General features: G+C 42.6%; 1 protein-coding gene across 3 annotated transcripts in view; it reads right to left on the reverse strand.

The window, feature by feature from the left end:
- Positions 1-13,851: 13,851 nt before the first annotated feature.
- The window catches only part of SLF2 (SMC5/6 complex localization factor 2), a 41,149-nt gene continuing 36,005 nt past the window's right edge, over positions 13,852-18,995 (reverse strand). For all 3 annotated transcript variants that reach the window (XM_028730448.2, XM_028730446.2, XM_028730447.2), the window contains 4 exons: positions 18,626-18,703; positions 17,993-18,079; positions 17,490-17,558; positions 13,852-15,704 (listed from right to left, as the gene is read on the reverse strand). In XM_028730448.2, coding sequence (XP_028586281.2) covers positions 15,660-15,704; positions 17,490-17,558; positions 17,993-18,079; positions 18,626-18,703 — 279 coding nt within the window. In that variant the 3' untranslated portion in view covers positions 13,852-15,659. The remainder of the gene's footprint in view (positions 15,705-17,489; positions 17,559-17,992; positions 18,080-18,625; positions 18,704-18,995) is intronic.

Genomic DNA, 18,995 nt, shown 5'->3' on the forward strand with positions numbered 1-18,995 from the left:
GCAGACCATTCACACCATACATTTAAAGCATATCAAATCCATGTTTAGAAGCATAGAAATTGTAGAGTTCCAGATAGCTCAACTAAAGCATCCATGACAGATGGTCACCCAACCTCTGCTTGAAAACCTCCAAGGAAAGAAAGGCTACCACCTGTCATGGGAGTCTGTTACATTGTCAAACAGCTCTTACCACCAGAAAGGTCTTCCTGATGTTTAGTCAAAACAAGCTTGCTCCATCTTCCATGTGACAGCATTTGAGATATTGAAGATGGCCATCTCCTCTTAGTCTCCTCTTTAACACCTCTGAGGATTCCAGGGTAGAGCGGGGGAGTCGTCTTCTTTAAAAGTATGGTGTGGATCTGCCTTTGGATAGAACATGAAAAAGTGATGCAGCACCTTAGTTTTGAAGCAATGAGAGCAGGAAAAAGATGCCAAGGAAGGTCTAGGGCACAAGAAGGAATATTGCCACCCAACCCTCTGGATCTGGGTTTTGGTTACCCAAGAATAAGCAGTAAAATGAAAGTATCAGACAGTGCAGGAGTGATTTCTTTGGAAGAAAAAGTATGAAGTGTCTCTGACACCCCAATTCCTCTCAAATTTTGCTGTGTGATGTGACAGTGGCTTCTTGGTGAGTCAACACAGCTGGCCAGCTGCTTTATAGCTCCTATGCCTTTGACAGCTGTGTAACAAGCAGAAATCCAGCAGGTAAAGCTTTTCTTCCCTCCACCATACACCTGGAAAAGTTTTACCTAGTAATTGTCTTTGCAGGCAGCTGTTCAAGGTATAATTACCTTGACAGAAATAGGAGGGAGCAGAAGCAAAGGAAGACAGAACTCCTATCCCTTTCACAGTTGTGTAGAACAAATGTAGCTTTTCTCATCCCTGAATGAGAAGTTGCACCAGACAAAATTTCCTAGATAAATAAAAGTGTGATTAAACCATGCGAAAAGCTCATTATGTTTGGAAAAGCTGGTCTTTATATATATCTGCATCCATGCTGCGGCTCTGGCTGGTTTACTCTCACATTCTTAGCAGCACCCAACCTGCTCCCAAATCAGCAAAAGTAAATCATTCTGTTCCTTCATCTCGTAAACAAGGGAAAGAGGCAAGAAAAAATTGCTCTTCTATATACACTTCAGGGAACCGTAGAGTGTTGCTGGGGTGATTGGCACAATCCAAGCACCAACTCTGGGCAAGGAGAAGTGAGCATGATGCTGAGGGAGATTTTTTTCTGAATTGAACCATCTCATCAGCAACCTCACACTCCACAAGGTTCACCTTGCCCAGAAGTGATTTATTTTCTAAGAGTGAACTCACAGGAAGACAATGCAAAAATATCTAGCCTGGAAGGATGCTATTTTGATAACCAGTGTCCACAGGGCTCCCAGCCTAACAAGGCCAACAGCAACTTCGTTTTCTCTTTGAGACACATTTAGGGATGTATTCCCCCAGGCTGTTCCATAGCCTACTGAATCAGTTGTTTTCTATCCAAGGAAATAGGCAGTCTCTCGTTTATTGAAAACAAGCATATAGTCCTCAGGGTTGCATGGGAAAGTTTGAGACGGCCTTTGGATAGTAACTGATGGAGGCTGAGAATGTAGAAGGGGTTACAGCCTTCCTTTGGTTAAAAATCTTTGTTCTTGAGAATGCTGAAACTAGTCCTATAGGGGTGAAAATATCCTCTCAGCTGACCTGCCCGGAATTGGCAGAGGGCTGGGGGAACAAAGCAAGGGTTTTGTGTGTAGGGTTGTTGTTAAGGGAGTCAAACCGTGTGAATGTGGTGTGTAATGCGTGAAGGTTCATCTGCCCTCTACAGAACTTGGTCCTGCCTACCACATGTAGAAAAGCCTTGACCATTCCCTGACCCACCCGCAAAGGCGGCTTTCAGGGGGCAAAGCCTCCCCATCTTACAGGTTGAAAAGTAGCTATTCTCTGCATTTCAAGATCACAAATGAGAAAACATACTCAGAACTATATACAGGTGTTAATTATTTTAGCAGAAAGAAAGACACCTCAAGCATAACCTGTTGCGATTAACACCTGCTCTTCTTTCTCTTGTTGACTCAGATTGCCCTTTCTTTTGGATTGCTCTTTTTGGGTTGCAAATGTTGTTGCAGAAGAAGAGCTAGACATATCCAGACTGAGATTTTACTTGTTTTATTATGTAAAATATATACACTGTTAGGATCACTCCTCCAAATGTTCTCACCTGCTTGTGGGAGAGCTGGAGACTGAAAGCATTGGATTTTCCCCCAGCTGGTAACAATCCAATGCAGCAAGGGTGAGTCTCACCCCACCCCCAAACTAGGGCAGAGATTTATGCAATAATATATACCGAAAAATCCTCCCCACTCTCCTGCTTTATCAGTCCACCTTTAAACTCTACAAATGCTTCGTGTTCTCTGGGTCCAAGCTAGATGTGTCATGGGGGCAATTTTGATCGGTGAAAACAGAGCAGGGGGAAGGATTAAGCCCCTAACCCATTGCATTTGTTTCAATCCAGTCACCAGCCTTCCGCAGCTCCTTAAAAGTGAAAAAGAGATATTGGGAAAGTTATATTAGACACATGGAAAGGACTGGGGGGGGGGGGGGACTTAAATTGTAACTTCAGTTGAAACCAAATCTCATTTGCCCGTAACAGGTTGCATGAAGGAACCATCTACATAGAGAAACAACCATAAAAGGGATTAAGCAGATCTCTACTTTCAAGGCTGTGTTAAGGGACTTAACAACCACACAGTGGAAACACTGGCTCTGGTCTAGGGATGGAGGCACCTGCCAATTTTAGTTTAATTTTCTATATTAAATTGTTTGCCACGTTTCTGTATCAGTTTGCAACTGATGTCCAGCTTCTTCAGAATGAAAGTCAGCAGAGACTGAGGTGCCTTTCAGATATATGGTTTTATTTATGCATAGATACAACCTGAGCATAGGATGTGGGGCTCACAGCATTTACACTCCCAGAGACCTTATCTCCACTTCAGGTTTTCAGTTGCATAGAGCGACACATGTATCTGTCTGCAGCTTCCAGCATCCAGCTTTCAGTTCATACACCCAACCACTGTCACTATAGTTCTCCTCAAAGACTGGGGTGGGGAAACAGTCTACCCATTTGTTCTATGGCACAGAGCAACTTCTCTGGGGATACTAAATCATGGTACTTAACTAGCTCGCCAAAACCATTCTCTTCAAAAAAGGAATATGTTTCACCAGCTTCCTCTTATGCATTTTACCCTAAGATACAGGATCCCAAGAATGGGAAGGGACCCCCCCTCCCCACAAACTCATAACAGTGCATTTTTTTGCAATCAGTTTCCCCTCACATAATGCGTTTGTGATTATTTCTGCAAATAAATGCATGTTTATGCTTGCTTCCTTTAGCACACACATTTCTGTATACATTTTCTGGTTGAAGAACAGCACTGCAGAACTCAGAACAGTGTGCATTTTGAAGGCTGGCTGCAACACATCTTGTTTGGGGAAGCGCAGATTTGGTGATTTCATATTGAAATTTTAACTGAACCAAACTTACCCTGCGTCTGCACTCTGGTCCACTCCGCACTGGTAGTCAAAGGGCCATGAACATTTATCACTAGGCAACAGCTGCTGGGTACAGTTTGGAGACAATAGGAGGCTTCTCAGCATAACTTCTGCTCAGCAGACAAAGCTGGATTCCCCCCCCCCCAAAGGATTGTTTCCAGGTGTGCAAGAATTCTCATAGATATAGCAGAGCCAAAGGTTTCTTTACAAGGTACAAAAATCACAGAATTGTAGAGCTGGAGAATTCAGACTTACTCAGCCAGCACTAATTTTGATGGCAACTGTTTTAGGGAGGCATCATTGACATAGAAATCTGGATGGGGCGGATTTTGGCTTCGGATTGTTAAAGGCAGGTGGCTTCCATGAAAGTGAATGTAAACTGGCCTTCTCCCTGTTGAGGTTGTTTTCTGCTTGGTGTTTATGTGCGTCTCTGTTTAATACCTGGCTGAGGATCAACTGTTCTACAGATGTCTCCACCCCACCAAGATAAGGATTGTTAAAACAGTTCTCTGGGCAGTATCTGGGAAAAGGAGAAGGGGAATTTGATTCAAAAGTTTTCCAGTCAATAACATCTCCATGTTAGAAAAGGTAACCTGCCCTCTGTTAACTTAATCCTTTTTAAGAATAATTCAAAAAGTATTATCGTGGGAATCGGCACCATTGTTTAGTGCGGCTTGCTTATTAAATATATGCTTTTGCAAAAATACTGAAACATCCCCCCCCCACCCCCGGTGAGCAAGAGCTGCATGTGTTCATTTCACTGCAGGCACTTGTACTGCCATATCTAACACAGGTGTGAAGGGAAGGAAGCCACGGAGAGCTCTGCTGGAGACATCATGTCCCACTCATGAACTTTTATCTAGGACAGGGGTAGGCAACCTAAGGCTTGTGGGCTGGATGTGTCCCAATAGCCTTCTAAATCCGGCCCGTGGACAGTCCGGGAATCAGCGTGTTTTTACATGAGTAGAATGTGTCCTTTTATTTAAAATGCATCTCTGGGTTATTTGTGGGGCATAGGAATTTGTTCATTTCCCCAAAAAAATATAGTCTGGCCCATCACATGGTCTGAGGGATGGTGGACCAGCCTGAATTCAAGCCCACGGCTGAAAAAGGTTGCTGACCCCTGATCTAGGAGCCTGATCCAGAAAGCAAATCCCAGGGTAGGAAACTGCAAGAATATGAAGGAAAGGAAAGGCATACACACACACACACACACACACACACACACACACACACACACTACACACACACACACTACACACACACACACACACACACACACACACACACACACACACACATATATATATATATATATATATATATATATATATATATATATGCAGGTTTTGGTGTCCTCGGGTGTCTTCCCGTGTAAAAGATGGGGTGTCTAGGCGACGTTTCGACGAGGTCTCACTCGTCATCTTCAGGCTGGTGTTTTCGGCTTCTTGTTACTGGAACAGAAGAAACCGAAGAAGCCGAAAACACCAGCCTGAAGATGACGAGTGAGACCTCGTCGAAACGTCGCCTAGACACCCCATCTTTTACACGGGAAGACACCCGAGGACACCAAAACCTGCATTCCTGTACCCGTGAAAATCTACGAAAGCATATATATATATATATATCCCACTACCATTCTCCCAAGCAAAGACAGCACTCAACCACCTGGACTGCCTTTCCTTTTTGTCCCTCCTATATAGTGCCTAGGACTGCCAACCTATACCCACTTACTTGGGAACAGGCTCCACGCTGACCCCATTGTGATTTATTTCCTGGTGGCCATGATACAGGAAAGTATTGAAAGAGTCTGACTGAAAGCAAAGCGAAGTTGGTTTTGCAGCAGTGGGGGATGGGGGGTTTAGAGGAGTTTTGTAGTTTTATGCTAAGCTATATTTTCTTGCAGAACATTATGATCCAAAGCTATTTTTTCTTGGAGCAATTTTGTTGATTATTGTTAATAATTTGCCAGATGGTTACATAAAAAATACTGAATAAAGAAAATCAATATAAAATAGCATACAAAGGAGTCCTTTTAACAAAAACATCCTCTGCACCTGAATGTAAAGTGAGATGACAGAGCCACATCCCTTGTTTTCAAATGAAGCAGTAAACAAAAGAGAGAGAGATGCATCTCAAATACGCTGGAAAATATAATTGTTTGTTATTAAATGAGCCCAACACATTTCAGCTCAACTGGCTTATCAAAGTTTCCTTACAATCTGCTCAGAAACAATCCATTTCAGAGAACGTGCAGGGAAAAGCTCTTAATCAGGCACACTCGCTCATGTTTTCTCTGGGATAAATCAGCTCTTTTCCAATCCAAGCCAATGGAAAAGCTAGCCGGGTTCTTTTTCGCAGGACAGCACTTGCTGATTTAGCTGGGATGGGATTCATTCGCCAAGGAGTGGATCAAAACACATTAATAGGTTCAAGAAAATAGGATTCTGTTAATGTTACTGACTACCACAATGGAAGGGAAGCTCAAATGCTGGCAACTTATTAAATAGAGCAAGATTATGAGATTCCCAGTTCCTTCTACCAACACTTGAGCTTTAAATAGTAAACTCTTCATCCACAACCTTTTGAAGGTACTGATGCTTTATGAGTGCCGTTTAATCTCCTGACTGTTCCTTTGCAGCAGCATCTTTACCTGCCTAGGCCCATCATCACATATGGTGTCAGCTGAGAGGCCTGTAGGTTGCTGCCCATAACTGGTGTTCAAGTTAATTGTGCTCTGTGTTTATTTACATTTTTATCACATTGTAAATTGCCCTGTGGCCTTTTGGTGAAGGGTGGTCAATACATAGAGAAGGCAGGAGAGAATTCTGAATGAAAAAGGAATGGCCCAGCTCATGTGTTATACATTCACAACAGGAATCAGAAGTCCGGCCAGCTTTAGCCTCCTGCATAAAAGCAGCCTTGGTCTACTGCAGCGAGCCTGAGAGCTGCTTGAGAGGCCAAATTCCTCTTGGCTCCAACTGCATTATCTACTCACCCTCTAATGAGATAATTAGCAGCTATGCAGAGTGGAGTCAGAACCTCACTCAGCTATTGGGTACTTCTTTTTTTTATACACTTGATTTCGAAGAGCACCGGCTGGCTGACATGGGGAGACAATAGCTTCCTTCTTCACCGAAAGCCATTTAAATATGCTGTTCAGTGCTGTTAAAAAGCAAATTATTTATAAAAGCAGAGGTGTGGGCTCTGAGCAGGTTTTGCAAACCTCCAATAAAGGTTGGGAGAAGGCACTTCGGAAAGCAAAACACACCGTTTCAGTGTGATGCTTTCAAGAAGTATCAGCTACCAAGAGATTGCCAAGGGATATGCTTCCTCTGGTGATGAAGGTTTAGATTAATGGATGTTCAGAGGGTTTGGATTAATGAAACAGATCTAAAATGTGTTCAGCATTGCACGAGTATATGATGTGGTGGTACAATTTAGATTTATTACATTTAATATCTCACTACCTGTTGCCTATCGCAGGTGTGCATGTATGTGTCTATAAATATCCCATGTAAACAAAAAGCTCACATATATAGACAACACAGGGAATGGAAGTGATTGGGAAGTCAGGATGGTGGTACACAGGCAGTATTTTTGGTCTTTGTTTTCCTACTCACCCAGTAATAAGACGACCATGAGCTATTCTTGTGGGTATAGGGCGGTAAGAGGATGTGGGGGGGGGGGGAGGAACGCCATCACCTCCCCCCAGTGAGCGAAGGGTGGTCCGTTAAAGGACTCCGGGGGGCGTGGCCCTGTCCGAAGCCTATGGAGGTGAGGGCCAAAGGCACGCCCCAGAGCGGTGACCCGGGGGAGCTCCTAGTCAACATGCCTCGGCAGGAGACTCCCCCAATATAGTGTTAACCCTTCCCCGTGTCTCCAGCAAATGGGCTGGAGCCGGATAGTCGTTAGGACCAATGCCTAAGCCAATGCCTCTCATTCCTGAATTCAATAAAGTTGTGGCCTAATTCGCCCATTTAACCTTAAACTATGGTGTCTCATGTCTTTATTTATCCTGGTGGGGGGCGGGAACTCGCCACGCAAGTCAGGATGGTGGTACACAGGCAGTATTTTGGTCTTTGTTTTCCTACTCACCCAGTAATAAGACGACCATGAGCTATTCTTGTGGGTATAGGGCGGTATACAAATCATCATCATCATCATCAAAGAGGGAATGATAGCAGGTGCACATTTCCCTAGTTCTGCTGAAAATCAGCTTGTTTCACAACTGTTAAAATATAGGGCCCCTTCATCATAGGAAGCTGATCTGTACCAGGTTAGACTATTTGCCCATTTAGGGTAGAATTGTCTGTTGCAACTTGCAGCAGTCACACGCAAAGGCCTTTCCCTGTTACTGGCTAACTGATCCTTTCAATTGGCAATGCCAAGGACTGAACCTCCAGGAACCTTTTCCATGCAGAGCACATGCTCTATCACTGACCTGGTGCCTGCTCGACAATTTGCACTGGCAGTGCCACCCATTTCCTCATTATGTGCCTTCCGACTGCATTCTGTCAGACAGGCGTATTCGCTATACTCTTTTCAGCACTTGCTAACAACATTTTTAAGCAAGCCTACTCAGATATGTAGAATTCTGATATGCATTTTAATGAGGTCTTCAACTTATTGTCGATACTCTAATTTTTTTAAAAAAATTAAACTGTTTTTATTGGTAATGTCATTGTTTCATTTTTTGTAAACCACTTTGTTTTTGTGTTTACAATCAAGCAGTATATAAACTTGATGAAGCAAATAATGCATTGTCTGCCCTGCCTTTCATCTATACCATATTATCAGTAACTTCTATGTTGCTAAGTATTACTAGCAGAAACATACTCTGGACAGCATCCTCCAGTTTGTTCCCATTTACAACCACAATGGGCTCTCGTTTCAAGACGCCTTGTTTCAAATATTTAGCACACCAGGGAAAGAGATAAGACAAACATCCTTACCTGCCTGATTGCTCTTTCTTCCGCATAAAATGAAAGAAAACTAAGTAGTTTTCAATTAAACCTTGATTCTTCCTTATAGGAGGGAAGCAAATTTGAGATCATGAGCAACAGCACCACCTGGTGCTGCTAAATACAGCAAGATTACTGCTTCACGAAAGACAAGTTACAAGGCACATAGGAAATACTTTTCAAAGGTGGCTTGTCTTGTGAGTCAGCACCCACAAAGCATGGTGCCCGAAACTGCTTGAACTCTAGAACTGAATTGTTGCTTCTCCAAAGGGGTCTGATAGCCATTTTGCCTTCAGCATTAGATGAAGCCATTTGTCTTCACATTCCCCACAGATGTATCACTCCCAGAGCAATGCGCTCTCTGGACTTTCACACCAAAGCCAGAAAGAGGTCTGTGCAAAGCTTAGCGAATCAGTACTTGACCATCGTATTCCTTTCCTAGGATTGCCATCAGCCAGAGGTAGATCTGCTCAGTGAGGTTTCGCCCTTGCAAGCTTGTCACCTTTACAAATACAATCTCTTGGCATCATTTCTTTGCTAGAGTAATCTCTCACAATTAGAGAAAGCTCTGCCACCAAGTTTAAACAATGGAGCGACTCATCAGCATACAGGATAATGGAAAGGAGAGTTATTTATAGAAAATCTGATACTACTTTTAATCCCATTAATCATTCTCTGTCTGGCATCACTAATTGCCTTGATGAGGCTTAACTGCCTCTGCAATTCTGAATAGCAGCAGTCTTTGCTGAGCTGCTGGAACCCTAATAATTACCACATTTCATCTTCAAATCCAGCAGGGAAGTGGGGGGCAGGAAAATACAATGTTGATTAACATGTTTTTCAAGCAAAGACTAATTTGGGGGAGGGGGGAGTGTGGCTGAGAAGCCAACTAATGACATTTCTATGCTTTGTAGAACAAGGTCAACTGGAGTTTCTTGTGCATGGACCTCTCTCACTGTATAAAATCTTGGTAGATACCCAAGAACCATGCAAATGAAGAGCCAGATCAAGCAAGCCAATGATGACAGGGGTGGGAGACAGTCTGCCAGCAGAACCATCATATCTCACTAGTCTTGCACTGACCTCCTGCCTCAGGGCCATACTGGGGCAGGGAGTTTTGGATCCAGCAGATCCACAGCCTCCCTACTTTTGCCCTCTCCATTAGAGCACCAGTGGTAGAGGGGCAATACCAGCAGCACCTTCTACAAACAGCCAGGAGACTTCTGAGTGTGAACCTCCCTGCTCCAGTGATTTGGCAATATTTTATAGGTAATAGGCAATAATGTCTGGTCTCTCGGAAATACAGTATTGGAACTCTGACAAAAGACTACAGAGAAGTCAAAAGCACTCACTTTTCATGGAATTTATTTAAACATCTGAGTTGTGCAACATTTACAACATGAGTCCACCACTATTCCACTGCAGCTAAAGTGTGCACAACTACCCTTCGTTCTGTGCCAGACACCAACAACCACAGATTATTTCTTGAAACATTTGTCCATGTTTTCCTTGAAGCTTTGTGAAGGTTGAACGGACCCGCTGCGAGAATGAGCCCACTTGGCCACTCGTCTACTCAAAGATCTGCGGCACCTGTCTTAGACCCATTTCCTCACTTAACGAACTCTTTCCTTCATAAGAACACCTGTTCTAGCATCTTGTTCACAGCAGCCAACCAGATGCCTATGGGAAGCCTGCAAGAGTGCAACAGCACACTCCCCCACTTCTGCCGCCAGCAAATATTCAGAGGCGTACCACCTCTGATACTGGAGGCAAGAGACAATTTCTCTGCAAAGTCCCTTTTCCGTGAAGTCTTCAGCCTTGCCCAAACAAAGCTTAACTGTATCTGTTCACTTTTGCCTTGACAAAGAGCCTGCTGGCTCAGGCCAAAGACCCGTCTAGTCCAGCATCCTGTTCTCACAGTGGCCAATCAGATGGGAAGCACGCAAGCAGGACACAAGTCCAACAGCACTCTGCCCACTTGAGATTCCCAGCAACTGGTATTCAGAGGAATACTGCCTCTAACAGCAGGTGTGGGAAATGGCCTTCGTAGCTAGTAGCTGTTGACTCCTGCCTCCACCAAGGTCTCACCTGTCTAAATCTAGATGTTAACATACTTGGGGCAAAGAGTTTGATTAATGTTGCCCTAACACCCATCCATTGACATAAAGGTTGGGGAATCTGCAGTCCTCCAGGGTTTGTTGGCTTAGAACTCCCACCCTCTCATGCTGGCTGGGGCTGATGGGAGTTGGAGTCCGACAACATCCCAAACTGTTCAGCCCTTTTCTGTTGAAAGTGTGGTATAAGTAATCTTTCACACAAATGAACATGAACAAAACTAGACTATGTCCTCTCTCTCCATACCACCACATATACAAGTGTAAACACATACACAGAGAGGCAACGATCTCCTCCATCAGGATGGACTATAGGGTGTTAAGGCTGGAAAGGTTACTATTTAAAGTCTAGCATAGTTCCCACCCCTTCAGCTCATCATGTTGCCACTGCCAGCCTTGAAAGTGTTTTTTATATCACACCAAACCAGTGTGACCAGCAGAGTAGTCCAACAAAGCTTCAGGGTCTTTCCCCTTTCCCAAGTTGACGGTGAAGAATACACTGAAATGTGTGGGCCAGGAGTTAAGTGTTTTATTGCCTCAAGACACAAGACAATTCAAACACACTATATACATAAAGTCAAGAGATGCCGGTGCATGATAAACTACACTGCCAAGTACAGTAACATGGTCTTAGAGGTTAAACCAAAGAGATCCAAATATAGAGGTCCAAGTTTGGAGAGAGTTCCAACACCATTCCCTACAGTACACCTTGAGTCATGCCAGAGGCCTGCGGCCTAAAGCTGTTTCAAAAGGCCCACCGAAGCTGGCATCCTAACCCTGAACATGGGGGAAGGGCAACTCGAGACACAAACCGGTGCAGTTTTACACATATTCCAGAATTCCACCAACAGTCCTTTCCACCAACTGCTGATGCTCTTGTTGAAAGAGAAGATTTTAGACTGTGTGCACATAAACACAAGCAATCAGGAGTAGAGACCAAATGTCCAGCAGCATTAAATTGAAAATTAACTGGTTTTGTAATTAGAAGCTGCTATGTTTATATACACTCAAAACCCAAATAAGGAAACAGTGAAGGCTGCACACCAAGAAGCAGAAGGGTGTCACTATGGAAGAGAGGTAAAATCACAGATACAGCTAGAAATGCGACAGGAAGCCCTGTGAAAAAATTGAGTGGGAAAACTAACTAGTATGTCTTTTTCAAGCTTATCTGAGCATTTTCCAAACTCTTCCGACCAGCTTCATATTTGTTGTTGCTTTGTGGCAGAGGGTACCTTGTTAACTGGCTTTTTTCTCCCCAACTTCTTTTGTTTTCTGTGAGAACAGAAATTCCCAAGATAGGCTATGTTAACAGAGAACTTAATATATCAAACACCACCTTTTATACAAAAGACAATGTAATAATTGGTCTATGTCTGGGATAGCCAATGTAGTACCCTCCAACTCCCATCATCTTAACCTGGTAACATATGGGTTGCTAGTACAAGTTAAAGGTCCTTCCATAGCTCCCTGGCAATCAGCACTGGAGGTGGGAAGGTGTAGACCAGTCCACTGGGTCATATACTTGTGCAGGTATTCATCCTTATCACCATGGAGTGGAACTTGGAAAAGAACTTGGGAACCTGTGCATTTAAAGAAGCAAACAGACTGGCCACCGAGGGCCTGAACACCCGCATCACTTGATGGAACACCTCTGAATTCAGCTCCTGTTCTGCCTGAGTCAGATGCTCCAGCTAAGCCAATCTGCCCTTCGGTTTGCTGTCCTGCTCAGATGATACGGGTGCAAGATTCTCCTCTGCCCAGCTGAACAGTAGATGAACTTCCTTCAACAGGGTTTGGCAGCTTCTTCCCCTTGGCGGTTTACACATGCCTTCAGTGTCATGTTGTTGACCCAAGCTAAGCTGTGGTCTTGGAGTAAGTCACTCTCAGCTCCAGCCAGCAGATGGAACAACTGGCCTCCTGCACAGACCACTTGCATTAGCCTAGATCAAACAGGCTCCCCAACCCCAGTGGCTCCCATGTGTGGTCACTTGCACCATCCTAGTAAGGTCAGTCACCTCTGCTGTCCTACCCCCCAAAAGGACTGTCAATCTATCACATACATGAACAAGAGACAGAAAGAGAGAACTGAAGTGGAGATGTGCCTGAAGCTACCTTCATGGAGCAGGCTGGACAATAAACTGGGGAAGGTTGCTGTCCCCCACAGAGGACATACAGTGGTACCCCGCAAGACGAACGCCTCAGAAGACGAAAAACTCGCTAGACGAAGGAGTTTTTCGTTTTCTTAGCCACTTCGCAAGACGCATTTCCCTATGGGCTTGCTTCGCAAAACGAAGCTTGCCCCGCAAGCTCCGGGGATAGCGGGGAAGCGCAGCGCGTCTTCCCCGCTGTCCCCGGACCTCTTTTGAAGCAAGGGGCGGCGGGGAGAAGATCGCTTCTCCCCGTTGCCAGCCCCGCAATCTCCGGGGACAGAGGGGAAGGCGTGCACGCCTTCCCCTCTCTCCCCGGACCCCTTTTGAACCAAGGGGCGGCAACGGGGAGAAGCGATTCTCCCCGCTGCCCCTTCCCTTGCTTTAAAACAGGTCCGGGGACAGAGGGGAAGGCGCGTGCGCCTTCCCCTCTGTCCCCGGAGATTGCGGGGCAGGCAACGGGGAGAAGCAATCTTCTCCCCGCTGCCCCTTGCTTTAAACAGCGCGGCACTTCCCCTCTGTCCCCGGACGGTCTCCACAGGAACGCATTGATTGATTTTCAATGCATTCCTATGGGAAACCGTGCTTCGCAAGACGAAAAACTCGCAAGAAGAAAAAACTTGCGGAACGAATTAATTTCGTCTTGCGAGGCACCACTGTAAATAAGCCTATTTTGCATTTCCCTACCTTCTGGAGCAAGTGCGAAAAGCAACCCAACTGAGGATATCAACCTCCACTGTAGGAAAAAAAACCACAACACCAACTCCAAATATCTGCTTGGTACATAAACAGTCTTCAGGATCAGCAAGTCATAACAAATTCAAGAGAGCATTTGTAGCCTACCAGTAGCATGCCTGTGTTGCAAGCTGTATTGTCCGGGGGGGGGGGGGGGATGAAATTATTAAGCTAGGTACATGTACAAGGGGAAACTACTGCAAGATGACAAGGTAGCATTTCTGGATTTAATCATTTAAGATGAGATGCGTGCTGCTGTACAGGAGATGTATGGTGCTCAGGATCTCTTTTGCCTGAGTGCAAGGAATACTGCTGAAATTCATATTCACATAGAAATTTTAGAGACACACATGATTATTTTATACTTTATTCTTACTCTTTTGTCTCATTAAAAAAAGTGGTTAAACTGTGACCTGGATAATTCCAAGTGTGTTTGAAAAGTAATACAAATAGTATCTCTTCATATAATACACAGATACAGTAAAGTGGCAAAGAGAGAGCAGGCATATTTGTACTTTACAAAGTCAATGTGAAATGTTTATAAAAAGTATATATGAGTATATTCAAAAGTACAAATAAACCACAAAGGAGGCTTTTAACTATAGGCCAGGATCCAGAGAGGTATGCACAGTGTACAGGCACATTAGGGCTTTCCCCATTTCTCTTCTCACTGTAGCCCCTGGCTGGAAAAGCTGCTCCTTTAGGTCAGAGGACCTACCTTCCACAGTAGCTTTTGATGCAGCGCAAGGTGCTGCAGGTCAAAGAAAAAACGTCAGTGACGCCCCCACCTGAGCAGAACTGCAATCTCCTTGCACACAGGGCTCTCTGGACACTGGCTGTGGAATGCAGGGTCTGTAAAATACTCCCCATTACAAAAAACAAATAAAAGAAACTAGTCCCCTTTGAGGTAGCATTTCCCACCCAACCTGTGGGATGTTGGGGTCCAACAAATTCTGAACAGCACTGAAAGTGTGAAATGTTTTGATATAAATTGAGTACAAACTTTCTCCCATTAAAATCAATGACAAAACTCCCATGGATTTAACAGCGCTGAACTGCTCCTTGACTAGCAGTCCATCTTGCTTTATCAATCTATTTTGCATACTTCTGCTTAAAATGCATAAATAGGATTAAACACAATGCCAAAAGTGTCTCCTTGTAAAAATCAATTATCTTAGACTTATATTATCTCTACTTCTTTATATTTACATTTTAATTTCTGTTATGATCTCTAACAATTTGTTTATTCACATTTATGGCAGTGCAAGCATTCAGAAAATCTCCCTCTCTCCTTATAATTTATTGGCATTAAGTTTGAGATGCCCGTGAAATATTCAGATCTACACACAACTCAACTATAGTATCTATAGTGGCATGACCAGGAGAATAAACTCTTCTCTGAATTTATTTACATTTCCAAACAAATTAATTCCCCTAGACTACTGACTAACAGATCTTTTGTATTAGCATGTAATTTTGATGCATAGTCTAAAACCAAGTATGAACTGTCATTAATCTTTTTAACTTCCTTGAAAACTTAAAACTGGGCTCACTAGGTGGCATTTAAAGACACCCAATTGCTTAGGCAGCTGAATGTGTCTACAGGTGAAAGGTTGCAACACTTGGTACACTTACTTTGAAATAAACTCCAAAGGAAGCAATGAGATTTGCTTCCAAGTGCATAGAGGACTGTAGCTCAAGTGTTTCCCCCATCACTTTCTAAACACAAGGGTCACGTTTGCACTTCCTGTCCATTCCAAAACAAATACAGAGGTTTCTAAACTTTGCTTCACAGTAGGAAATATACAGTCCAGTCCTTTGGCAAAACGCAACAGATATATTAGAATAGTTCTATTTTATAGTAACAAGCATGACAAAAAATAAAAACTACCCTTACTTTTAAAAATATTGACTCTTTATCAAATCAATCTAAACAGGATAAGACATTCTTCTTACAAGTAGTAAAAAGCTGCCTTCCCAATGTTAAAAGATTCTTAATTACAAACATTGTTCAGTTATTAGGGAAGGACAAAGTAAGAATCATATAAAATATGTGGAAGTGATATCCAGACAACTGCCATTTTTCTTCTTAGGCCACGCTATAGTCTTCATCCTTTTATTTTCTTGGCCATACTGTCCATTTTGAAATTCTCTTCAATCTATCCATTTGAAGCGTCTGGGACCCAAAAATCATGAATCTGCCCCTAGGATAAAAATAAATTGAACATCAAAATCGGTTTAGACCAAAAAACAAAACTTTAGTTAATTCAATAGCAGCCCTATATAAGACCAAAGACATGTATGTACAGATAACTTGCAATTTATGTACATTCAGCTTTATGTGCTTGGCAAAAATACTAAAAATAAATAAAACGGAGGTGGAAAGGGAAAAAACTTTGGCACTCCCACTTGCCACTGAACTCAATGTTTTGACTATACGTGATTTTGACTTTACATACTATCCGCAGAATGTATCTCCAGTGTAAGTTGAGAGTCAGCTGTACGTGTAAGATGTCTGTGTATATGTATCTATATATTACAGCACCTGTTTCCACACAGTGGCCAATCAGATGCCTCTAGAAAGCCCATGATGAGGACATGAAAACAATACAGTACTCCTCTTCTGTTTATACTCTCTCTGAGTGTGGCATGCTACCTCTGAATCTAGAGGTTTCACATAGCCATCATTCTTCTCCTTGAATCAGTCCAATCCTCTTTTAATGACCACTATCAATGACCACTACCACACCATACCATAGAAATACTTCATTTTGCTTGTGCTAAACCTAATGCAAATAAATTTCATTAGATGGCTCTGAGGGGAGATGCATGAACCCATTGCTCATTTTTTTTGCCCTTTTCTGCACTTTCCCCAACTTTACAACTTTACACCTTTCTGAGGTGAAGCAACCAGAACTTTACAAAATATTCCAGATTTGAATAATGGTACTGTGACACTGGAACTTTTCAGTTCCTTTCCTAATTATCTCTAGTGGCACCTTTCTTGGTCTGTGGTATTCATTGTAGTTGAGCTTCTATTAAATGTGGTTTTTACCAAACTTCTCATTTGAGGGAAGTTTCTGCTTTTGAAGTGAAATGTTGGACTTCCTTGGCAATTGTCCACTTACATATATGTTGAATTTGGTAGCACTATGGCCACAGTTACCAATTGGTTCAGCAACACATATCTCACAGCAGATCCTGGGTGCCACTTTAGGATTAAGTCACCTTTCTGGCTGGTTCCATGTCCTAGGACACAGTCATTTAGGATACCTCCTTGTCACAACTGGAATACACACGCACTCAGTCTATGTGAAGATAACTGAAGCCACACATTACTGCAGCACTTTTTCCTTTGCATGCCTCATTGATTTCCTTCTACATCACAAGATCAGCCTGAGCATTTTGGCCAGGGGAATGATAGTATGTCCCCAGTTCTAAACTAGTCTTGGAGTTCTAGCTTGTTGGAATTTATATCCTCTTTGACATACAGAGCAACACAGCTTCCAATTTAAAGGCTTAACGAAGCATTGTAATCTAACTAAGCATTATATTTCTTTTCAGTAAGACAATTTCTGTCCCTTTGCACTTTTATATTTTCAGCTTGCACAGTGTTAAGATTTCTATGCTTCTAGTTTGATATTTTAGGGCATGGGTGAGTGATGCATTCATCTTTCCAGGCACATTTGCACTAATTTGCTTCTGTAGCCAATGAGTTACACTTCATTCTTGAATAATTCCAGGCTGTTACAGAATGGTTTTTAAAATATATATAATGCATGCTACATACCCCTCAAGCATTATTTTGACATCCAAACTTCTATTAGCTAATCTATAGAGCTGCTCACCTCTTAGAAGAGCAAACTTATTCATTATAACATGCCACAAAGACACCCTTGCAGAAGTCTGTCATTAACATTATATTGAAGACTTACAATATTTCTGTAAATCACACAGCAATGTGAAAAGCTGTTTTAACTGCATAGTACCTGAGTAAGCCGAGAACTGTGAATCATTTGTTGCCATTTGCTGTATGTTCTGGCAACTAAGTCTTTTACCTAGAAAGAGAAAACAAACTGATTGAAACCAACTGGGGGAAAGGATGCTTAAGGGTGCAATTCTACATACTCTTACCTGGGAGTAGGCATCATTGAACACAGTGGGGCTTACTTCTGAGTACACAGATGAATCAGATATCTAGGGCTTACATCGTCATATGCTTCAACCTTATTCTCATCAGACCTAAAAATGCAGGACTGAAGTACACTCTTGCAATTTAATAAAAGTGTGAGAAGCAGCCCTGAAATCAGCATTCAGGAGTCCACACAAAAAAAACCCATGCCCTGGCCAAGATAGGATGTTGGAGTAATGGAAGCAAACTCCTCAAAGGTGCAAGGTTACTCATATTTGACTGCATATAAGGAAGGGGGAGCAGAGAGTCCTCACAATGACTCTTACCTTTTGGGGATTAAAAAAGTACAAGACTACTCACCTTAGTTTTATAGAACAGTCTAACATCTTCTCTAATATCACATTTTACATGTTTTTCCAAAGTAGTGCAGAGTTTCACCAGCCATTCCTAAATGTGAGATTAAAAGAGTTAATTTTCTCCTGACCAAATGTGTAAATACTGGGGAAAGCATTTCAAAGTGACATCTTCCCTAAAACTTATTATCTACATTTTCAGTAATAGTATGATTTTAAAAGTATTAGGTGTTACTTAGAGAGTTATAGTTACATCCTGTCTTTCCAATTATAAAAATCTGTAAGGTGACCAGGAAACTAACAAGTTGAACAATAAACACCCCCAAAATAGGCTGTGTATTGGGGAAGGGTATCCTACACTATATAGGGCATTATTGCACCTAGAAAGAAACTAGGAACCCATGTAGCTAAAATGGTTAAAATGTTTACAGAAGATATTTGAGCCTTCATGAGCACAGTTAAATCTAAAAGCAAACCTTTTACCTTGATGAGGAATGTAACCCCAGCCAAAACCAGGAGACCACCATTTCCATGAATTTGTAGTATAAGCACATACACACTAACTTTAATTTATTTCACAACATTTAAATATCACTTGATTGTATTACAATCTCTAAGTGGTTTACAAAAAATTACTTACCCTGTGGTTAGAATTTGTAACCTCAGAATTGCTAGCTTCCCTGACCAAGTGAAGAAGAACATAGGCCAGATAGTATGCCTAGAAAATGAACAGAAAATATTCAGCCTAGCTCTTAGTAGTAAGGATGCTGCCAACTTCTTTGAGGGGAAAACCAGTTTTCACAAAGAAGGCAGTTCAACTTTTGCAGGTGCTCAGTATACCATCAATGCAAGATTACAGCAGATTTACACATTCTGCTCTTAGTAGTCAAATACTTGTGTCTTACCCCTTTCAACTACCCACACAGCAATATAAATTGATTAAGAACTGGTTCTTAAGCAGCAGGTGAAGGAACAAAAATCAACAAAACCTTTAAGATAAACCAGGAGTT

The sequence above is a fragment of the Podarcis muralis genome, chromosome 6, assembly GCF_964188315.1.
Source record: "Podarcis muralis chromosome 6, rPodMur119.hap1.1, whole genome shotgun sequence".
Classification (NCBI taxonomy): domain Eukaryota; kingdom Metazoa; phylum Chordata; class Lepidosauria; order Squamata; family Lacertidae; genus Podarcis; species Podarcis muralis.